This window comes from Mytilus edulis, chromosome 3 (assembly GCF_963676685.1).
Source record: "Mytilus edulis chromosome 3, xbMytEdul2.2, whole genome shotgun sequence".
NCBI lineage: Eukaryota > Metazoa > Mollusca > Bivalvia > Mytilida > Mytilidae > Mytilus > Mytilus edulis.
The window spans coordinates 87,744,934-87,770,318 of NC_092346.1; the positions used below are offsets into that span (position 1 = coordinate 87,744,934).

The 25,385-nt window shown below is 30.6% G+C and overlaps 1 protein-coding gene across 34 annotated transcripts in view; it reads left to right on the forward strand.

Moving 5' to 3' along the window:
- Positions 1-25,385, forward strand: part of LOC139517708 (phosphatidylinositol 3,4,5-trisphosphate 5-phosphatase 2-like) — a 70,546-nt gene that overhangs the window by 18,746 nt on the left and 26,415 nt on the right. For 29 of the 34 annotated variants that reach the window (XM_071309058.1, XM_071309044.1, XM_071309039.1 and 26 more), the window contains 14 exons: positions 8,309-8,488; positions 12,805-12,868; positions 13,512-13,653; positions 14,360-14,501; positions 17,430-17,564; positions 18,651-18,756; positions 19,231-19,308; positions 21,058-21,198; positions 21,446-21,575; positions 22,078-22,275; positions 22,745-22,944; positions 23,302-23,419; positions 24,382-24,478; positions 24,988-25,126. In XM_071309058.1, coding sequence (XP_071165159.1) covers positions 8,355-8,488; positions 12,805-12,868; positions 13,512-13,653; positions 14,360-14,501; positions 17,430-17,564; positions 18,651-18,756; positions 19,231-19,308; positions 21,058-21,198; positions 21,446-21,575; positions 22,078-22,275; positions 22,745-22,944; positions 23,302-23,419; positions 24,382-24,478; positions 24,988-25,126 — 1,824 coding nt within the window. In that variant the 5' untranslated portion in view covers positions 8,309-8,354. Of the gene's footprint in view, positions 1-1,430; positions 2,595-8,308; positions 8,489-12,804; positions 12,869-13,511; positions 13,654-14,359; positions 14,502-17,429; positions 17,565-18,650; positions 18,757-19,230; positions 19,309-21,057; positions 21,199-21,445; positions 21,576-22,077; positions 22,276-22,744; positions 22,945-23,301; positions 23,420-23,455; positions 23,491-23,739; positions 23,775-24,381; positions 24,479-24,987; positions 25,127-25,385 lie in introns of those variants that run through there. The other 5 variants (XM_071309032.1, XM_071309051.1, XM_071309033.1 and 2 more) reach the window with 3 other exon arrangements.

A 25,385-nucleotide genomic window follows, 5' to 3' on the forward strand; every position in this document is an offset into this window, starting at 1 on the left:
CTTATATTTATAACACCTGTCAGGCATCTAAATCTCATAATCATTGTCTGCAAAAATCAGTTGTTACCTCAAAAACAATAAAAACAGCTGATTTATATAAATATATCTTTTTTTTTACTTTCAGTAGATTTTAATCAACAGGGTATTTTTAATGTCATTTGAACCTCCTTTGCATTTTGATATAGAGTCTCTATGGTCAAAGAGAAAGTGCTAAATCAGCTGATTAGTTTAAAATTCAAGAAGATCAAAGAACATTTTAAGATCTTATTATGAACAAAAAACTTTCAACAGATAGTCTTCAGTTAACCTATGAAAACAGTGATAGATACCAGTAAATCATATACTAAATTTCTTTGGATTAATCTCTATAAAAACAGATATTTTTCAAAAGACATGTAAAGCTGCCAATTAAATTTTTTTTTATCTAAAAAACTTATCTTAGATTGATGTTACTTTCAACAGGTGATAAAATATTTTCAATGTAAGTATTCATCTTAATTTTGAAAGACAGTTTGTCTGTTTTGGCAGATTCTATGTTTAGGAAGCTTGAATATCTGTATTGAAAAACAATTATATTCATTAATAATTACATTAGATGTATGTTTCATTATAATACGTTATTCTGATTGGCTAACTAGCAATCTCGTGATATTCCTTAATCAATTGCACTACACAATGCAACTTTTCATTCATGATGACACGAGGTCCCACAATAAAGTGCACAGGTAAACGAAATAAAAACATGATAAAAGGCGTGTTTTCATGATCCTATAGGTAAAAATGTAATTATAAGTATTGAATGCTTTTTTTTGTAACTTTATAGGGTTGTAAAAGCGTTGACCGTGCGCACATTTTTAGTATGAAGCGCTTCCGCGCTTCATACAAAATGTACTTCGGTCAACGCTTTTACACCCCAATAAATTTACAAAAAAGAGCATTCAATTCTTAAATAAGATTGAGGTATGAAGTATTTGTAACTGTCAGTTAGACAAGAAACCAACAATACATGCTAAGCTCATTGTTGAAGGCTTCACAATGACTTATAGCTGCTAGTTCTTGTGTCATTAAAGATTTGGGCTCTTGTGAAGAGTTGTCTCATTGCCAATCATACCATATCTTCTTTTTATAAGCAATGATAAACATTAAGACTAGGGTATCTTCATAGAGACAACTGCTTATTGTTGAAGACTGTGTATTGACCTTTAGATGTTACTTGGTTATTTGTTGTCATTTATTGTCATTGGGTTGCTGTCTCATATCTTTCATGTATAGTAAATAAAGTCTACTGAACCTTATTGATTGTATATATAAAGATGGACATATGGTTTACATAAGATTTATTGTTACTGAGGCAGGCTAATTGAATTATTACAGGTAGGTTTCACAGGTGTAAAATTTCACAGCTGTAAAATACTATATTCCTCTCAATCAGCTGATTTTGATGGTAGGTTATGAGTAATACAGGCTGTAGGTCTATTAGTGATCAATTCTATGGTCAATATTTTTCCTGATTGCTGGAATTATTTGTTATCTGTAGTAGATTGAACATTGAAGTGATTGTGGAATCTTGGGTCATTTTAATTGAAGTTTATTTTCATTTTAAAAGGATAATTTTCAAGATTACTTGGTCAAATTTGATTTGTCTATAGGACTGATGTTATTGATGATATGTTCATTGTAACTATCAGTAGATTACAACATTGTAAAAGGATTATCGTTCTGATCAGATAACAAATGAATTTAAAAGATAAATAGTGGATTTAACAATAAAATACATGCTTTTGAAAATTTCACTTATCTCATGATTTTTAATTTCTGTTATATTTTGAATATGTGGGAACAATATTAAGTTTGAAAGATTAAATATCAAAATTGTGATTTTTGTGTTTTATAATCTCTGTGGATTCCTGAACCTTCGTTGCAATGATAATGACAATGATTTCAGAGAATTTACTTTTAACACTATAATAACATGGAATATAATAGCTTTATTGTGATGAACAAAGAATGGAATATTTAGGTTTGCGTAACTAAAGTTCTTGAGCTAATCAGAAAAGACAAGAATATCCTTTGTGTGTTTGGTAAATTAACTTTTTCTGATCTGTAATGAGAGCTGTCATTCTAGACTTTCAGTGATGTCATCTTTAAACTGATGTGTCAAAATGTATGGTAATTCTCTGCATTGCTGTGAAAGGATAAAATACATGTGTTCCAGATGGTGTTAAAGTCTGCAGATGTGTGATTTTATATTCATGCATGTATTTAAAAATGCTGGACGAATACAGATTTAATTGATAACATTTTTTGAAAATGTCATTTAAATCATACCGAATGTTTTATTGATATTTGAAGGGAAGTTATCTTTTGACTTTGGATGTTGAATCTTTTATCGAAAACCCAGACAATTGAATAATTCTAAGTGTTTTGATATACAACTTTAGACAAGAATTCTAGTAATGATGCATCTGATTGAGAGCTCTATAATTTTCTTATGTAACTTACTTGAAAGTATATACTTATTGTGACAGCTGAGAAATGGATAGGACAATGCTATTTTGTGGATTTGTTGAGGGTGTATGGCCTTGGGATAGAAGGTAAGCTATATTGTCAATAATGTATTAAAGTAGTAGTACTGTTTAATTTGTTGAGTAATGATGCATCTGACATAATACATTATATGCTAAATATATGATAATGTCCTATGCCTTTTTGGATATAAACCTTTTTGCTGCCTGTATTTTTTGTCTTTGAAGTGGGTTGAATGCAGTATAGGGAAATGTAGTTTCTTCCGTATTTTCCTTGGTTTAATTGGATTATGAGATCTCTCATATGCAATCATATTACTTAAAATATTGACAAATGATTAACTGAATCAGAAAATTTATTTGATAAATTTTGAAAATGAATACTTTATTTTATGATTGGAAAAATATATGAAAAACTAAATATTTACAATCATGAATTTAAACATCATGTTGAAATTTGGTAGATGTACTTATCTCAGCTAAATATTTGACAGAGCTGTGTCTCTAATTGAATTATGAGTGTTTAATAGATGTATTTAGAACACTTGAAAATGAAAGAAATCTCATTATAAAGATGCCAGCGCGTACTGTTTGATGTATCTCTGGTTTATAAATGTTTTGATTATTTTATAACTAGTGTGGCAGGAATCTTTCATTTCCAGGTTTGATGAACAGTTAATGGGGCGTTAAATATCTGATTTTTATGAAATCTGGTCTGACATAGGATTATGGCATAATTTTTTAGAACTTATAAAGAGGAAAAATGAGGTTGTTATGAAAGAGATGTTTCAACAAGAGGATGAATTTGGGGTTTTTTGGAGGTAGTGGTCGCTGTAGTGTAGGGAGGTCAGAGACATAAGGGAACAAGATTTACTTTGACAGGTACTTTATCATAGAGGGATGGTGAATGGTAATGAGAGGAAACCAGTGTCTCTGAAATAGTAAACAAATTGTCTCGTTGACAAATCCCCCACATCTCTTTTTATTCATATCAGGTTCTAAACAAAGTCATGTAGCAAGATATCAGAAGTAAGGCAGGAACTCTTATAAATATAAAAACAATAAAAGTTGAAAAATATGTGTAAAACATCTAGATCCTCCCTACACTGGGGACCAGGAAGAAAAGCATGGGATTTATATATGGTCACTACTTTTAAGGCAGGACTGGATACACACAAATACAAACCTTATGAAATATATAATAGTCAAGTACTTTTGATAAATTATATACCTGATTTTTATTCAATTAAATTAACATGAACATTTTTAGCCACAATCTTCCTCTTGGAATTATAGCATTGCTGTTTTACAAAGTAAGAACAATGAATTGAATAACAATTGTGATCCCTTATTTTTACCTCAATGTTTAGAATGTTTGTCGAAATAACTTTTAACAACTAACTATCAAATTATAGAAATATATATGGACCAATTTACTTATGATCTTTACATAATGGTGATTATGGCAGTTTTTCAAAAATCATGCAATTTTGAATAGTTAATATGCACTAATTGCCAGGTTTTAATGCCAATTGTTTAGTAAAACCAAGTGTTTCAAGGAGAAGTTCCTCTTTAAAACTGTACTTAATATTTACTACAGAAAAAGGAACCAAAATAAGGTTCAATTTTAACACTATCAAGCAATGTGCAAGTTACTTTTGAAAGACCTCTTTGCAGTCTGTGATAATGTACCTCAAGTAGAAAGATATTTTGGAACTTTATGATCTCCTTTTTGTACTTGGAAGACTAAAAGAATCTTTTTAGAAAACCACCAAACAATCCATTTTGGTTTTTAAGTAGAAAGTAACTTTAAGAAGATGATTGGCTATATTGTAGTTATAATTTAGAAGTTGAATAGCTCTTAGAAGTTTGACAATTCCTGACTTCATTTACCAACACATAGACTAAAAGTTCATGGAGACAAAATAAATATATGTTTGGGGCCACTCATTTCTGAAGCTTTCTTCAGGGTGCCAGATTTTCTAGCTGTGTTTATGACCCATTGGTTGACTTCAGCTTTTATCTGTTTTTTTGTCGGATTGTTGTCTCTGACTTATTCCCCATTTTCATTCTCAATTTTATTGGTATCCTAACTCCTTTCCTTCAATTTATACCTCAAAAGGGTGAAAATAATTTGTTTATACAATTGTAATATTCTTAAATTTATTCTATCTCTATCATATGAATTCAAGAAAAACTAATAATCTGACCAGTCAATCTGTTTATTAAGGCCTTAATCAGCATGATAAGTTACAAAGGAGTATCCAAATGATGTAAAAGTTTGATTAGACTTACGAATTAAATAGAGTGTATGATGACAAGTAAATAAGTAAGTTGTGATAATGTAACAACAGATGACATATCTAGGTTTCACATATTTGCTTGAATAAAGTAATGTTATTTGTACATTTACATGAAATGACTGACCAGAAGGTCAATACACCAGCTGTGACATTGATTAAAAGCAAGGTCACTGACAGTTGGTCTGTTATCATAGCATCTTTTTCTTGATATGATCGGATTGTACTTTTTCTGTAAGTCTAAGAGGTTTTAAATAAGCTGAGTTGTTTGTTATTTGCTTTTACCCATACTTAAATACTTAAACATTGTCTCAGGATAAAACACAAGTTACTGTATTCATGTAGCTAATGTATTGGGAATATCTGTTTTCATTATTAATTTTCATTAATGTTTTATGACATCTCCTGCCAAATTTACATAATCTGTGTGAACAACTAACCAAGAAAATCAATATACATTTTATATTTTAATATGTGAGCAATATATAATTATTTCAGAATTGTGGAAAATATTTCTGTGTGTAATTGTTCACTATATATGTATGTTAATTTCTTAATATATATTCAGTTCTAAGATTGAACTTAAAAGGCAACAGCATAAGTATTAAATCAATAAACAAGACATTGAAACCTAAAAAAATATGATAAAGTAAACTCTACGAAAGATGTCCCAGCACCTTCATGTACCCCGTATTTAGATATAACCCCTCATTTAAGTAATTACATTGTATTTAGGTATACCCAGCATTTTGGTATACCCCATTTAGTTATAACCTGCTTTTAGGTATATTCCGCATTTAGGAATACCCTAAATTTAAGTACACTCCACATTTAGGTATATGCCACATGTAGGTATACCACACTTTTAGGTATATGCCTCATTTAGGTTTACCACACATTTAAGTAAACCACACATTTAGGTAACTTGCCACATTTAGATATACCACACATTTAGGTATACCACACATTTAGTATACCCTGCATTTAGGTATACTCCAAATTTAGGTATACCCTGAATTAAGGAATTTAGGTACTATTATATCCTGAATTAAGGTATTCCCTGCGGTTCGGTATATTTACCCTAGTGCATTCAGGTATACCCCACATTTAGGTATACCCTAAATTTAGATATACCCTGCATTAAGTTATACCCTGCATTCTGGTATTCCCCATATTAAGGTATATAGATATAAAAAGATGTGGTATGAGTGCCGATGAGACAACTCTCCATCCCAACATTAAGAGTTAATGAGACACATGGAAAACATTAGGATATCCTTCCAAGTTTCAGGAAACTTTTAATATATTTTTAATATTTTATAGAAATAATGTATTGTTTTTGATGTTATATAAATTTGTAAACATCAAACAAATGTGACAAATTTCTCACTAACACAAGTAGTTTGTCAACATTTATCTGAAACCTTTGAAAAAGACATAAATATCTTGTTAAGTAAATAAGTAAAAAAAAACTGTATCTAAATCAGGTGGTGTACATTTTTAAGACATAGCCAGTGAAAGAGGTCTAGTAGGACTACATGCTTTACAAGATTTGTCAACAGCCCAACAGGTTAAGGCGTCATTTTTTTTTTTTGTTGCCTCAAATAGTGTGCCACAGCTTCAAAGGATGTTTGTTATAAAGTTCATTATTTTATCACAGAATTAACTCCTGCAAATAGTCTAAGCTATTTTTGTGACAATCAGTAAAATTTAATGATCAAAGGAATGATAAAAAGACTAAACAAATTTGGGTGTACTGACAAAGTCTCAAGACAAGGGAGTGAGAAGTTCAGAAAGATTCCAAATATGAAGAAATACATCTACAAGAAACTTAAGTCTTTTTAGATTTGTTTAACAACTAGCAATTGCTTTAACACACTTTTGATGTAACAATTTACTAAGCATACTGTTTTAATCACTAAGTATACATTGGGTTAATAACCTCACTAAACAGTTTAAGGGCTTATAAAAGGATCACCCACTAGGCAGGACTCAAATATTGTACCCTCCAACATCCCTTTGACCTGAGGGTCCCCAAAAAGGTCAAGAACAGTTTTTTATATGGTATCCATCTTTTGGGATAGTAAGTATTAGTAAGTAAGAAAGTAAGTAAGTAATTTTTATTGGTTTAAAATCCAAAATTACAGGATTGATACCAAGACAATACAAATTTGTTATACACAAACATACAAACATATATATATCATACCAATTTCATAAACATTATATGAGGAGGTGGTACCACAAAGTTATTTAGTGCTTAATAAAGCATTTCTAGAAATGTACATGTCACTTATAAATTTAACAATAATTCTAATTATATCAGTGTATACAAAAGTTTAAATCTTGCTTCATTAGTCATATTTAAAAAAGAGGGAACTATTTCACTAATTTTGGAAAACAGTTGGTCTCTAATTATATTTAGTTTTGTACATTTTAAAGTGAAATGAAATTCATCTTCTACTTCTAAGAGGCAAGAGGACAAATTCTTTCTTCTACAGGGGTTTTAGTGTGACGCCCTTGTTCAATTCTATATATGATATGATCCTATCCACCCTCTGTTAAAGTTATTAAAGGGTCCAGAAAAACCAAATGACAATGACAACCATAGGAATTAATGCTGAGAATTAATGTTCCTCAGCTAGGAACAGATACATGTGGTGTATTTGTTTTTGAGCTCTCAATCTGCTAATAATCTGCTACAGGGTAATCATTAAACTAAATAGTTTGTGTTACATAGAAATGCCATGTTATTTAAACAAACATTTCTGGTCATAAATTTTCTACTGTCAGTGAGGAATTAAGATTCATTCCAGATAACAATAAATGTATGTATGTGAAAGAGTTACTCATTTGTTTAAAAATGAAATGAATAATAAAAGAGGTAGTTAACAAATTCATTAGTAAAATAGTGCAGTAGAATAAATATTCTGTGATCTTTGAGGTACTGTGCAATTTTATTTGTTTGCAATTTTATTTATATTATGTTTATTGAATATAATGCACATTTGTACCCATATGTAATATATATACATTATGTAAGAAATAGTGTAATTTTGGATGGGTAAAAAGTGAAATTTCAGACTGACAATATATACATATATTTTAAATCTAGCTGATGTATTTAAATTGAAGGCCAAGGATGTTCCAGCATTTCACAAACTTTTTGCTAGGATATTGATATGCTTATTCTTACATTAAAAGAACTTAAAAAGTTCTTATTAATATTTTTTTTTATATATATCATTGTTTGTATTGTATTATGAAAATTATTGATGTTGTAATGTTTATGCCCTTTGGGGCCCATAATTGGAAATAAAATATCTTCTTCTATAAAGGTAAGAAAATGATTATAATTAGATTTTTTTAAATATGCATGTAGGAGGACTATGCCCCCCTCAAAAATTTAAATTAAATATGATGTCAATATTTTGTTTGCATTTAACTTAGAATAATGTTTATCTTTTTTCTTGTAATAACTAGGTGGACTAAAGGCACTCGCCCAAGTTTAAGGCAGATCCATACAAGAATGTCTGCTGCGTACTTCCACAGAGGAATTTCCAGACTTCGTGCTGAAGAGCTCCTTCAACAGGCAAAGGATGATGGGAGTTTTCTTGTGAGAGACAGTGAGACTTTGTCAGGAGCATATGTGCTATGTTTGCTGTAAGATCATTTATTTTATATTAACTTTCTTTATGATGGGAGTTTACTATTGTATATTCATCGGGTATATTCAGACATCAATTATAGAATTTGTTTTATAAATATTATTTAACTTTTAGTCAAAAGGGGTTCTGCAGATTGATAGTCATTGGTGGATGTTGGCAATTATCAGATTTTAAGTTATTCATGTGACATCATGCAGTTTAATGTGAATTTTGGTTACTAAAAAGTTAATAAATAGAGTAACAAACATGCCTTGCACAAGCCCAAAACAATTAACATTTTCTTATGACATCTTAAAAACCCTTGGATTTGCAATTCTGTGACTTGTTTAAAAAAAGAAAAAGAAAAAATGGAAGACTACATTAACAGACCAATGGCATACAATATTTATGTCTCCCTGTTTTATGCATATCTTTATTAATATACTTCAATTCCTAAATAGTAATGACTTTTTTATACTTGAAAAATGATAAGACAAGATAAATGGCTGTACTTTGATAAAGAAATCATGTAATAACATACATTTTGAACATAATAAAGTTTTAAACAACAGCACTCAGACTCCAGTTTATCAGCTGAAAACTGTTTAACATAGTAAAAGAACATAGTGAGAAAAATATTGTCTTTCACATTTCAATGATATAGTACCAAAAGATGCATCACAGAGAAAACAATTAAGGTTAAGCAATGCAAAGTGTTCATGTTATGATTTAAAGCTTATACATGTATGTGAAAAAAAGAACCAAACAAACAGAAAAAACAAACACTAAATAAATTTTAAAATAAAACAGGTGAAAAAGTTTCAAATTTTGTATAATCAACATGATCAATCTGTGTATATCTATAAATATATACAGAAAAAGGCATTGAAACAGAGGCAACTGACATTCAGTAGGTATTTGACCTAATGTCCACTGAGCTAAAACCAAAATATACTTTTGTACAGTTATCAAACAGAATGTTTAAAAATATTTCTGAAAGAACTTTTGTTCTGAGATAGGGAGAGGAAGCAAGATAATATCAAATGACCTTGATTGCGAATGGGAAGGTCATTGGTTGTGAGACTCTTATCATACAGGAGAGAGTTGCTACAGATTGAAATCAAATTTTTTTTTAAATGTAGCTATTTATCATTTTGTAAAGTGTTTTGGCAAAAGTTAGGATTTCACATGGATCAGTTAATGATCACCTATAGTTCATTTATCTTTCCACTAGATCATATGCACACCAGGAATATTGAAATCTTTTTAAAAGAAGTTTTGTGTGTTCGGAAATAATATCTGCATGCAGATTCCAGGAAACTTAAAAGTAAAAGCTAAGGAGTTTTCAAAACTAATATTTTACAGCAGATTTCAGACTGTCTATGTTTTATAGCGGACCCTATGATAGTTTTCCATAGATTCACCTGCAAGTTACCTGTCGATTTAAACTTTTGGCAGTTCTATTGTCCCATCTAACAAATACAACAGGTATTGTTCTCAGTGTAGTTTATTCACTAGGACCTTTAAATTTCTTCCTAGAGAAATCTATCACTCATTGATTAATTTACCTGAACAAAAAATTGAACTGTCAATGATGGAAAAATACTTATACCAATACTAAGAAAGGACTCACAAAACTGCATGTGGTGTTCATGTGGTGTTGTATTTATTCAATACCAAAAACTTGTTTTTAATGTGTTCAATATTAATACTGATTTAAAAATTAAAAGTTGATTTCTGATCAAATATTCAATATTTTTGTGTGTTTGATAAATAAAAATTTGAATATTATTATTTTTAAACTAAGGTCTTCATAAATATAGTCTATAAATGAACAACAACAAAAACATGCAAATTCATTGGAAAATACTAAAAAATGTGTCTAAAATAGACTTTTTATTATTAAATCAGATTTTATATTGAACAGATTGAAAATATATTAATGATAGATTGAATAAATACAATATTGCATACAGTTTTAATGTGAGTTTATAGAAGTATTTCAATAAAAAAAGGATAATTTTTTGGTCAGGTAAATTAATCAATGAGCGATATATTTCTCCTAGAAGAAATTTAAAGGTCCTGGTGAATGAACTATACAGAGAACAATACCTGTTGTATTTGTTAGATGGGACAATTTTAAATCGACAGGTAACTTGCAGGTGAATCTATGGAAAACTATCATAGGGTTCGCAATAAAACTTCAGGAATCCTGATTACACCTTATTTTCAAAATGTACAGGAAAATACATTTTATGACAAAATCCTTGTCCTACTTATCAAGTACCACTATCTACAAGAAAAATATAAAATCATATTAACATCTAAAGCTTGAATCAAATATTGAGTTAGAATTGAGTTATATTTTTAACTTTTCTAAAATTTGTAATGAAATAATAGTTATGGTAGTGATCGTGGTTGAACATAGCATTAGATCAAAACATACAATATATAAAACTTTTAGATCTTTAATCAACCACTTGATTTATTTCGCTCTGGTGCAGATTTTTCAGGTGCATTTGTTTGCAATGGTAAATCTGTGAAACTAATATAAATATCAACTTAGCTGAGTCAAACTAATGTGAAAGGTAAAATAATGCACTTATGATAAATACAATAAATTCTTAAATTTTGCTTTCATTTATGGTTGAACAAAGACAGGAAGTGAGAGATTGATTATAAGATTGTGACTTCAGGAAATGTTGTAGATAATACCATCAAAATAAAAAATGAGAATTATTATTCCTATTATTTATACCAATTCTATGCTCCAATAAGACCTGAGAATAAGACATCACTGAAGAGACAAACAATGCCTGACATATCCCTCCTTTTTACACAATGTTGTAAACTAAGTTGATTTTAAGAAAGAATAGTTCAGAAATCATTCGACGCTAGCAGCAATAGTATACTGCCCTTCACTTAACGAAAGACTTCTAGTAGTAGAGTAAACTACTGACTACTAGAAATTTGTAGTGTAAATACAATATTGATGGAAATATAACATGGAATTTGTCAAAGTCAGCAATTTTCAGCTTTCCTTTTGCTCTACGTCAGAAATGGTTTACCATCATTAACCAAGTCTAGAATATCTACTTTGTATACATAAATATATCATATTGTTTATAATGATTGATCTTTTTATTTATCATATGCAGGTAGTCATGCCAAAAATTTGCTTTATCAGCATTTTTTTATTGAAAGTGTTTATATAGAATAAAGGAATTGTAGATATATGTTTAGTAATATCCATTAAATTCTAGGATTCTTTATAAAGTTTTTAGGAATTTTTATATTAGGTCAAACATTGATCAGTGTAATAATTAGAAGTAGTAATATCAGGATTATGACAGTTGTTATGTATTTGTTCGCTGTGTTTGAGCTTTTTAATTTGTCATCTGTTTAGGGACTTTCTGTTTAGAATTTTCCTCCAAGTTCAATATTTATGTTATTTTACTTTTCAGCTACATTGAACATATGTTTAACCTGAGCATCCCAAACCTATTAAAAAATGAGTAACTCCTGCTGTTTAAAACTTAAAATTGATTACCGCTTTATGTAATGATCCCATCAATTTGCACCTGATATTGGGTAATACATATGTAATACAGGTGTTTGGATAATTTTCTGGCCAAAGTAATAGTTTAAATATAATCTTTCAACTTATGTCTGGAATTAATAAAGTCTAGTTTCATTTTGCAATCATTATCAGCTCTTCTTACTTTCAATTTATCAACACCTGTGTATGACACTGTCAGTAGAACTACATTTATCATGGGTATCCACTCATCCAAGTACTTTTCTTGGGAAAGATGTAATGTTGATTAACTACTGTAGACAAAATCTTCAGAACTGGTTCATCAGATATAATGGCATTTTTTTTTAGTTGAAAAATTGAGAAGGATGTCATTATTAGAGCTCATTCAGGGAAAAAAGTAAAAAAGAAAAGTCAAATCATTTATACTTAGAATTTGGATGGAAATCATAAACTCCCTATCACTTTTAACTAGAGTCTAAACCACAAGCTTGCCCTTTAATGATAAGACAACATTTATAGCAGCTTTTGCCTTTTCTGTTTGTTATTTAAGATGCAAGAAATGTATTTGTGTGTTTGTGTCAAACCAAAACCATGCAGCAATGAGCATGCTGTTTGGAATAAAGGTTATACATAATCCCATGATAGCCTACAATTTTTTAAGAAACATCTTTAAATATAAAATATTAATGATATAGCAGGTCCAGAGTTACTAATTTTCTGCTATATTTTATGAATAAAGGATTTGCCTTAAAATATCACCTGTTTAATGTTTCAATTGATTTTTTTACTTGCAGGCACCAGAACAGAGTCCACCAGTACAGAATTCTACCGGGGAGAGATGGAAAGCTGTCAGTACAGGTATTGCATATACTGTGAAATCTCTTATTTTCGTGGGCACCAACTTTTGTAGATAAAGGAAAACTTACATGTGGATATTTGATTTCGTGGTTTTTCCAAAGTTTGCACACAAGCCTATAGGGAAATTGTCATTCTTTATATATATAATTTTGTGGTTCACATATACCCATGAAATACACAAAAGTTGGTATCCAACAAATAATAATGAATCCTCTGTAGTTCATATAATTCTTAATTTATCCAATATATTAAATATTTTGTATAAATTGAGAAATTGAGTACTGGTAATCTTGCATATGTTCTCAAGCAAACGACAGAAAAAGGATGATTGTTGGTGTATTAATGCTACTTTTAAGCCCTGCTTTTTGGCAGCCAGTTTTATTGGTGGAGGAAGCAAGAGTGCCTGGAGAAACCTCTGACCTTCGATAGGAAAACTGACAATCCTATTCAATTAAAATTGGAGTCAAGTGCTCCCACATGTGGACAAAACAGAATAAGTTATATGTTATTTTGCCAAATGATCTGATATAAGTCAAAATGTGTCCTATAAATTATATTAGTTCAAAAGCAAAGAGCTGAAAGTTGCTGCTTTTTTAATTGAATAATGAAGTCTGAAATGATAAGTTTTTATTTGTTTTTGTAGACTGAGGGTGCTAAACAAGAATCTTCATATAACGATCTGAATGCTCTAATTGGTGATTATATGACAAAGAAGATGAAAAATGGTTTAATATTTGCCATGAGGTTTCCAATATCTCCTGAAAGGGAGGAAGAACAAGATTCTGGTATATATCTGAAGACAATTTGATATGTTTTCTATTCTTAGTAAAGTATTTACGTTAATATTTTTAGACCTTCTCTTCTCTCAGAGGGAATAATGTTTTTTAAATTATAAAAAAACATGTGGTAAGATTGCCAATTAGACAACACTTCACAAGAGACGAAATGACACAAAAATAAACAGGTAAAGGGCACCACTTAGCCTTCAACAATAAGCAAAGCCCATATCCCAAAGTCAGCTATAAAAGGCCCAAAATGACAAAAGTAAAACAATTCATACAAAAAAACTAAAGGCCTAACTTCTAACTTATGTACAAAATGATGATTGAAGAACAAATGTAGGCTGCTTTAACTAAATGAGATGAACAGCACTGTCCTAAGAAAAAGTTTTTAATTGTCTTGTTTGGAAGAAAAGAAGCCCCCCCCCCCCCCCCCCCCCCAAATTTTTATTTTTTTATTTTAACTATACTTTGCTGAGATGACACTTGGATTGTCTCCCTTCAAATTTGACTATTTTCGCGAATTAACTCAGTCTAAACAAATTTGAGAACATAAGAACATGACTATTGTCCACACCAGATTAATCATTTTACAAAAGGTAAACTTCTATTGCCATATTTACTTGGGGCTCTAAATAAATATTAATGATTAAGATAATAATAATATTGCAAATAACTAGTATGTCGTTATAATATAAGATTTATTTTTCAGATGAAGAGGACCAAGAAGAATCCCGATTGATTCCAATGAGTCCGAGCTCAACTTCAGTGTGTGGTAGTGAGTCTTTGGATAACTTCCAAGAGAGGGTATATACTGAACTTCTACAAAACTATTCTAAGTTAGATCTCAGCAGGTAATTTACTTCCTTCAACTAAAGTATCTGTTGAATTATAGTATGAAACCGGTGCAGTATAACATAACATTTTAGAAACAGTCATGCACCTACTCTAAAGAAGGGTATACTTGTTTTTATACGACCGCAAAATTTGAAAAAATTTTCGTCGTATATTGCTATCACGTTGGCGTCGTCGTCTGCGTCGTCGTCGTCGTCGTCATCGTCGTCCGAATACTTTTAGTTTTCGCACTCTAACTTTAGTAAAATTGAATAGAAATCTATGAAATTTTAACACAAGGTTAATGACCACAAAAGGAAGGTTGGGATTGATTTTGGGAGTTTTGGTTCTAACATTTTAGGAATTAGGGGCCAAAAAGGGCCCAAATAAGCATTTTCTTGGTTTTCGCACTATAACTTTAGTAAAAGTGAATAGAAATCTATGAAATTTTGACACAAGGTTTATGACCACAAAAGAAAGGTTGGGATTGATTTTGGGAGTTTTGGTTCCAACAGTTTAGGAATTAGGGGCCAAAAAAGGGCCCAAATAAGCATTATTCTTGGTTTTCGCACAATTACTTTAGTTTAAGTAATTAGAAATCAATGAAATTTAAACACAATATTTATGACCACAAAAGGAAGGTTGGTATTGATTATGGGAGTTTAGGTCCCAACAGTTTAGGAATTAGGGGCCAAAAAGGGACCCAAATAAGCATTTTTCTTGGTTTTCGCACCATAACTTTAGTATAAGTAAATAGAAATCTATGAAATTTAAACACAAGGTTTATGACCATAAAAGGAAGGTTGGTAATGATTATGGGAGTTTTGGTCCCAACAGTTTAGGAATAAAGGGCCCAAAGGGTCCAAAATTAAACTTTGTTTGATTTCATCAAAAATTGAATAATTGGGGTTCTTTGATATGCCGAATCTAACTGTGTATGTAGATTCTTAATTTTTGGTTCCGTTTTCAAATTGGTCTACATTAAGGTCCAAAGGGTCCAAAATTAAACTTAGTTTGATTTTAACAAAAATTGAATCCTTGGTGTTCTTTGATATGCTGAATCTAAAAATGTACTTAGATTTTTTATTATGGGCCCAGTTTTCAAGTTGGTCCAAATCGGGGTCCAAAATTAAACTTTGTTTGATTTCATAAAAAATTTAATAATTGAGGTTCTTTGATATGTCAAATCTAACTGTGTATGTAGATTCTTAATTTTTGGTCCCGTTTTAAAATTGGTCTACATTAAAGTCCAAAGGGTCCAAAATTAAACTAAGTTTGATTTTAACAAAAATTGAATTCTTGGGCCTCTTTGATATGCTGAATCTAAACATGTACTTAGATTTTTGATTATGGGCCCAGTTTTCAAGTTGGTCCAAATCAGGATCCAAAATTATTATATTAAGTATTGTGCAATAGCAAGAAATTTTCAATTGCACAGTATTCAGCAATAGCAAGAAATCTTCAATTGCACAGTATTGTGCAATAGCAAGAAATCTTCAATTGCACAGTATTGTGCAATAGCAAATATTTTCAATTGCACAGTATTGCACAATAGCAAGAAATATCTAATTGCACAATATTGTGCAATAGCCAGAAATTCCAATTGGATTTTAATTGGAGTTATCTTTCTTTGTCCAGAATAGTAGTTGAATCAACTTAAATCATTGTTTTATACAATATACAATGTATATTCACTTTTACTACCAACTGAAGGTTAAAACAATCTTGACCATTCAGTGATAACAAGCACTTTTTTACATTTTAATATTTTATGATGTATTTAAATGAGTAGTTATTGTTGCAAACTTCATTAGAAATTTGAATTGAGATCAGTTTTGAAATAAGGGAAAGGGGGATGTGAAAAAAAAAATTGGGGGGTCAATTTTTTTCATTTCAGATTTCATAAATAAAAAGAAAATTTCTTCAAACATTTTTTTGAGAGGATTAATATTCAACGGCATAGTGAATTGCTCAAAGGCAAAAAAAATTTTTTAAGTTCATTAGACCACATTCATTCTGTGTCAGAAACCTATGCTGTGTCAACTATTTAATCACAATCCAAATTTAGAGCTGAATCCAGCTTGAATGTTGTGTCCATACTTGCCCCAACTGTTCAGGGTTCAACCTCTGCGGTCGTATAAAGCTGCGCCCTGCGGAGCATCTGGTTCTGTATGTCTGCATTATATCTGTTGATTCTTGACCTCCCTAGTCCGACCGTATGTTCCAAAGTTGGTTTCCATTCTCTAACTGTAGTTTGCCTCAACCAAATAGATGTATTTTTAAACTTATACAAAATGCTTATTATCACAAAATACAGATCAAGTTTGAATTTTAGTGGTGTCACTTTAACCGTTCTAGAGTTATGCCTGTTTACAAATGGAAAAATTGCTTAAATTTTTGTTTCCGTTCTCTTAAATTAGTTAGCCTCAACCAAATATTATGAAACTTATACACAGTATTATTACCACAAAAATCAGATCAATTAAAAATTTGTGTAGTTTCACTTATACTTTTGTGTAGTTTCACTTATACTTTTGTGTAGTTTCACTTATACTGTTCTGCAGTTATGTCCCTTTAAAACTTTAAATGACATGCAAGCAGAGGCATCATCTGTTTCTCATGGACAAATTGCCTATTTATTTTTTGTTTATTTGTGCCATCCCCCTTGAGCTTTGTTGTTTGAAATAAGATACCATAAAATATTTGGAATTCAAAATGGTGGCTTTCCTTATGTATGGGCTGGTAGAATGTTGAATGTAATCTTTCAAAACATTTAATGAGTGGTTTCCCTGTATCCTCAAAATCAACAAAATTGGTATCCAAGGAATAGTAATGAATCCACAGTAACAATCCTAAAATGTTAAAAATGTAAAGTATACCATATCCCAATGATAAGATGTTCATGGATAAGCTAGATAAATATTAGATTATATATTTTTGTTTTGCAGCTGTGATGATAACCTTAAAAACTCCATGAAGAAGTACATAGAAAATGGCTTTAAGAAGGATATCAGTACGTCAGATACTTCTACACTCCCAGAATTCCAAAATATGATGGAGTTAGCTGCACTCAATCTAAACAGGTTCATCTATATATTCAGAATTGCTTGGCTTCATGTTAACAAAAAAGTTCATCTCAGAAATTTTTCATATAAAGATTCATCTGGTCAAAAGCAAAAATAAAAGTTTTTTATCCAACTCAATCTAATGAAATGAATAAATACATGAATTTTGATTGTCTTGGCTAGATGGTCTCCTAAGGTGCAAAATTGTTAAAAAAGATTGTGAAATTTGTCAATATTAGGATCTTAAAATTGAAAATTCTTTATGCATATTATGCAGGATAATACATTTTTGTACAATGATTGGTCAGCTTCCAAAAAAAATCTGTTGGTTAGAATATTTATTTAATGGGTAATACAGTCTGCACCAAAAACATTTTCAACTACTTGTTCGAAGACCAATATTCCAACATTTTTCTTATTGGTCCAAACAGAGGTATTGCAAAAACTTACTACCTATAGTCCGAATGAAATTTTTCTAGTTTGGGGAATCGGACTAGCGGCTAACTGTGCAGACTGTTATATATGTAGATGTTGCTTTTTTGTTGACACTCTATATATTTTTATAACCCTAGTTTAATAAAGTCTGTCAGTCTATCCATCTGTCAGTCTGCCTGTCTGTCCCATGAACATTTTTTCGTCACATCTTTCTCAGGAACTACATTACAAGGATTTCTGAAATTTGGTTTCAGGGTTTATATAAGGCAGTTATACTATGTGATCTCCTTTCAGATTCATCACTCAACAACTTCCTGTTAACCGTCAAGTATTTGGGCGGGGATATCATCATTGAGCAGTAGCTCACAGTTTCACTAATTTATTATACTAAAAACTGTATTAAACATCATGATGAATATAGTTCACCTGAATTTTAGCTCTTTTAAAGACAACAAATTCCAAGATGTAGACATGTGACAATGCCTTGATGTATTTAAATACTGAGGTTTACCACTAATGATAATAAATAATTTAGAATTGGCATATTATTCATAAACAGGGGTACAGCATAAGCTCTATTGAGCTTTTAGTCGCCAAAATGAATGTATAATTTTCATGTGAAAATGATAAAAAATGGTTTTTGAAACTTTCTCATTCTTTTTTCAACAGAGAACTTGACATGTACAGAAAGAAGTTGATGCTTTTCAACAATTTATTTGACTTAGCTTCTATCAAAAGAAGAGGGAGTCTAGCTTTAAGGCAAAACTCAGTGGAGGTAATTATATCTAAAACCAATTGAAGAAAACAATATATAGTCAATCTTAACTAGCCATGTCTAAATAAAGGCAACAGTAGTATACCGCTGTTCAAAACTCATAAATCCATGGACAAAAAACAAAATCGGGATAACAAACCAAAACCGAGGGAAACGCATTAAATATAAGAGGAGAACAACGACATAACACTAAAATGTAACACATATAGACAAAATCCCACGAGAATAACAAATATAACATATATATATAACATCAAAACCAAATACATGAGTTTGGGATAGACAAGTACCGTGACACGTCTTATCGCAATGTGAATTTACACTAAAAAATAAGAGAAAACAAACGACACAACGTTATAATGTAATACACACAGAAACGAACTAAATCATGTGTTTTATTGGATGTTTCCAGCCGATACTAATAAAGTTTTTGAGAAAATTCCACAAATAATACTACAATGATTGTTCTTGCAGGCCACCACTTCAGACATTCCATCCATGATAGACAAGATGAATCAATGTAGAGATGACATCTTAACTATAGAGAATAAGGTAAGAGATGATATCTTAACTATAGAGAATAAGGTAAGAGATGATATCTTAACTATAGAGAATAAGGTAAGAGATGATATCTTAACTATAGAGAATAAGGTAAGAGATGATATCTTAACTATAGAGAATAAGGTAAGAGATGATATCTTAACTATAGAGAATAAGGTAAGAGATGATATCTTAACTATAGAGAATAAGGTAAGAGATGATATCTTAACTATAGAGAAAAAGGTCAGAGATGATATCTTGACTATAGAGAATAAGGTAAGAGATGATATCTTGACTACAGAGAATAAGGTAAGAGAGGATATCTTAACTATAAAGAGGGGGGATAGGTGGGGTCCTGATCCCGAAATCCCGGGCTTAAAAACAGGAAATCCTGAGGTCCCGAATTTAAATAAATTGAAAATCCGACATCCCAAAATTCAAAAAAGAATTCCCGGATCCTGACAGGGTCAATCCTAATCCTGAGCTTAAAAACACCCGATCCCGGAGTCCCAATAAAGGTCCTATCTCCTCTCTATAGAGAATAAGGTAAAATTAGAGAATAAGGTAAAAATAGAGAATAAGGTAATAATTACAAATGCAGATTAGTAGACTATCCTTTATTCTTTCAACTTCTCTATCATCTGTTTTTTTATGGTGTCTCTCCCAACTCTACTTGATTTATGAACTTAAACTTTTGTCTTATCAGTCAATCTGTAATAAATATATGACATGAATACAATAAAATTCACATGTCAGTTATTAATTAGTCATACTTATTACTGTTTTTGATTTATTGTTCCTTTCTATTAGCTCACCTGACCTATAAGGTCAAGTGAGCTTTTCACATCACTTGGCATCTGTCATTGTCCATTATCATCTTTGTTGTCAGTTAACTTTTACAAAATTTGTCTCCTCTGAAACTACAGATCAAAATTTAACCAAACTTAGCCACAGTCATCATATCTAGTTTAAAAAATATGTCCGATGACCCTGCCTACCAATCAACATGGCTGCCATGACTAAAAATAGAACATAGGGGGTAAATGCTGTTTTTGGCTTATATCTCTGAAACTAAAGCATTTAGAGGAAATTAGACCATGTTCATCAGGTTTAGATCTAACTGCCCTAAAATTTTCAAACGAATCATACAAGCCATTGTTTGGTTGCTGCCCCTGAATTAGTAATTTTAAGGAAAATTTGCAGTTTTTGGTTATAATCTTGAATGTTATTATAGATAGAGATAAACTATAAACAGCAATAATGTTCAGCAAAGTAAGATCTACAAATAAGTCAAACATGACTAAAATGGTCAGCTGACCCCTTAAGGAGTGATTGCCCTTTGTATTCAATTTTTAACAATTTTTCTTTAGTTTTTGTCATCTTTACAAAAATCTTCTATACTATATAATTAATCTATAGGTGAGCAACACATGCTCTTGAGAGCCTTTATTTAGCTCACCTGGCCAATTGATCAAGTAAGCTTTTCTCATCACTTGGAATCCCTCATTCAGTGTCCATCTTTATTGGAAACTTCTTCTTTAACTACTTCACAGAGTTTAACCATGCTTGATCACAATCATTATTTGGATATCTTGTTTAAAAAAACGATTAAGTACTTATCATATTTTTTTTTTCATTTTAGAAAATTGAAAAGCATATAACATAGATTCTATACATTTGGCACATTTCAATTCCCATTTTCATTCTCAATTCTTAATTGTTCTTAATTATTATGATAATGACAGAAAATGTTTGTTTCAGGTACAAGAAGCATTACAATACACACAGCCTGTTCAGTATGACTACCCTTATATAGATGTCAACGAGGCACAGGTTCCGATAACTACTACACCATTTCTCTCCTCACTGAATACAAAGATAGTACCAACAACAAGTTTTGATGTAAGTAGAGTCTGTCTCATTTTACATTTATTTGTAAATTTGAAAAGTTTTAAATGAAATTGTCAAAGGATTTATAATGAGGACAATGTAAAGCATATAGAAAACATAGCTGCAGTGGAATTGATGAGATTCTACTAAACTGCTAGACGTGGTCTTGAACATTTTGATGCAGGGAAAATGTAAAGGTACAAGAAAACTAATAGTTTGAGTTTCTGCATTATTAAATGAATATGTCTTGTATTTCCAGGTGAAAATGTTAAAACATGGCAAGATTCCATTTAAAATGTCCCTGAGAGCAGATATACAAAAAGGTCAACTATTATTAATAAAACCAGCTAAAGATAACTTGGACCATACAGCTCTGCAACAAGACCAAAGTAAGGAGACAACTAAGATATAATTAACTCCAGAATAAACAATACTGCAGCATCTGCAATCTATGATGAGAAATGAAAAAAAATACAAAATTTTGATCAGACAATAGGTTTAAAAAAAAATCAGTTTTAACAATAGAGTAGTTACAGTATAAGACTGTTTGACCTATGTCTTTCTCAGAACGGTTTGAATGTTAGTATTCCAGCCACAGATAATATTTCAAGCAAGATAGCTAGAAAACTACCAACAAAAATACTTTATTCAAAATCAAACATGGCTGTAGAAGATAATGCTAGTAATTGTGTATGTATAAAGTAAAAACTGATGAAATGAGTTCAAAATAACTTTAAAAAAAAATATCATTGATTCTGGCAGATATAACGATTTAACAGTCCACACAATAGTATATTTCAATGAGTCGCAACCCAACAAGGGGTATACAACATAAGTAGTTTTATGGTGAAATATGATGTTTGTAAATACATAATATTGTTTTGTTTTCAGTATGCCAGCTTGTGAAGAATACAAATGACAATACAAGATTGGATATGATTCTAGATAATAAAAAGAAACAGATATTTTGTTTTGAAAATGTACATAAACGTGAAAACTTTTGTCAACAAATAATGCATATGAAAAATAAACATTCCAAAGGAAATAATGTGGACCAGATTTCTCTTTTTGTGGGAACATGGAATATGGGTAAGAATTATAGTCTAAATCTTTAAAGCTCAGCAAAATTGTGCTGTTATTTAAATCTGCACTTTATACTTCTTTATTTTTCCTCAAATAAAAGATCGTTTCTTTGTAAGATATATGATTATCTTTGTAATTTTATGTTTAAGAGGTCTTTACACTGTAAATTTGACAAAATACAATTGCATATGAAAAAGGTGAAAATATTAATGTTTTTAGACCTTAGCAAAACAAAGGATATGGGGTATCTGTCTCTGACCGATATCAGTATATACACAATAAAACAAACGCACAAAAATCAAAGAAACAGAGCTTTTATTGCTATTCTTCATCTTTTAGTCACCTATCTTTATGCAGAAAAATGATTTCTCCAAGGTAGTAATTTTGTAGTATTTATATCATGTGTTTATTCCATGTGACAAACCTATAAAACAACATTGGACTAAGATTTGTGATTTTGATTTTTTTCTTTCAGGTGACAAAGCTCCAACACAGAATATATCATCATGGTTACAGTGTCATGGCCGAGGTAAAATAATGGACCATAAAATATTTGGACACATTCCTTATGACATATATGTGATAGGTACACAAGAGAGCGCCATGACAGAAAAAGAATGGGTCAATTTCATAAAGAAACAGATTACACAGTGTGGATTTGCTGAAATAGAAGTGGTTGGTGTTGTTGAATTTTAATCTTTTATGGATAAAGTGTTTTGGTTGATAGATAACTATATTGACTTCAAAATTATTAGGTCTAGTAGGTAAATGTCATTGCAGTAATTTACGTTGATTTCTAATGACATCAAAAAGAAGATGTGGCATGATTGCCAATGAGACAACTCTCCATAAAAGACCAAATGGCACAAAAATTAACAACTATATGTCATGGTACAGCCCCCAACAATGAACAATGCCCAGACACATAGTCAATTGTAAAAGGCCCAGATATGAGTTTGAAAGATCATTAATCTTAGTACATAGACTCTGAATATCCCAGAACCTGAAAAGATTCATTTCATTTTTTTCCAGGTTGAAGTGTGTACATTATGGGGAATAAGATTAGTGATTATAGTTCAGAAAAAACATTGGCATAGTATAAATAGAATACAGAGGTCATCTGTCAGGACAGGGATTGCCAATACATTAGGTAAGATATTATACATAGTATAAATAGAATACAGAGGTCATCAGTCAGGACAGGGATTGCCAATACATTAGGTAAGATATTATACATAGTATAAATAGAATACAGAGGTCATCTGTCAGGACAGGGATTGCCAATACATTAGGTAAGATATTATACATAGTATAAATAGAATACAGAGGTCATCTGTCAGGACAGGGATTGCCAATACATTAGGTAAGATATTATACATAGTATAAATAGAATACAGAGGTCATCTGTCAGGACAGGGATTGCCAATACATTAGGTAAGATATTATACATTGTATAAATAGAATACAGAGGTCATCAGTCAGGACAGGGATTGCCAATACATTAGGTAAGATATCATACATAGTATAAATAGAATACAGAGGTCATCAGTCAGGACAGGGATTGCCAATACATTAGGTAAGATATTATACTACTATATATACACTATATTGTTATAATTTTGTCTGTCTATCTGACCTTATGTTTGTCTTTTGTGTCCAACAAAATATGTCAATTTTTTCTGAAGAACAGAATGACCTTCTGTATGTGCCTGTCTCAAGTCAAGAGCCTGGAATTCAGTGCTTGTCATTTGTTGCTTTATATCATACTTGCTTTTTGGTAATTATTTATCATCATTTATTTGAAATTTAACCCCGAAACACATTTCCCTATTCATTTAAATGCATTCTACAAAGCAATAAATTGTATAATGAAAACAGCACAAAGTCAACTACCCTCTTCTAAGGAAAAAAGAATGAAAAAAACCCAATGCAAAAAAACCCCCAATATATGGTAGTTGATCACCATAGAAATATATATTGATTTCTGCTAGAGTTTTACGTTTAGAAGAATAATTTCTCTCTCTCAACATGAAATGAAAGAAAAGCAAAAATACAAAAGTTTTCGTTGAATAATGATCTATTGATCTATATATATATATATATATTTTTCAGGTAACAAAGGTGCTGTTGGCATTTCATTTTATTTTAGAGGAACTTCTTTCTGTTTTATCAACTCGCATCTTACATCAGGAGACGAAAGAAATGAAAGGTAGGGAAAAATTGCTTCATTTTAATTTCTTACATTGTCCTTGACATAAGACATAAAGGTTTATTTAGAGTCGGTATAAACAAACAAGTACAAATATAAGTTCTGAAAACCTTTTAAAACCAACAGAGTCGGCAGGTCATGTTTTAAAGTAGAAGGGTTGGTAGGTTATGTTTTTCGGTAGAACTTGCTGACAATTGATTTTTGTTTATGAATGTTGAAGTTAAAGTTACTTGAGAGGTTGCAAATTGCGATCCTGTTAAGAATGATTTCTAAAAATGATTGCTGTGACTTACATATTCTTCAAAAACATGTGTTTTGTTTCGTAGTAAAATTTCAACCAAGATGAATTTTAAAACAATGTGGCAATGTTATGCTTAAATACAGTTTGTTGCAAAATCTTTTAACAAAAAAACCATTTAAAATTCTAATAGAATGCTGTATGTCATTTGAATTATTGGATAAATATATTTCCAATTGATATCTTTATGTACAAAGTATTTATTTTACAGACGGAATGCCAACTATCGAGATATTATAAAAGGTTTATCATTAGGACAGAAACATTTAGATTTGTTTGATGTAACTAACCAATTCCATCATGTCTTCTGGTTTGGTGATCTGAATTACAGAGTGGAAGATAATATAGAGGTTAGTTTACCATCTCATTCTCAATATGTTTTACACTTTTTCTCTAACATTTTATTGCAACTTAGGACATTTTGTTGGGACAACAGCCTTTATTTAATGATATTTGTATGTAATTTTTGATTATTTTATAATTTGAAATACATTCTTTTATAGGGTTTAGTAACCAATCAATATTTCAAAGAATTCTTTGAAATTTTGATTGGTTACTAGACCCTATCAAAAGGGATATGTTTTGGCTTCTAGTATAAAATTGTTATCA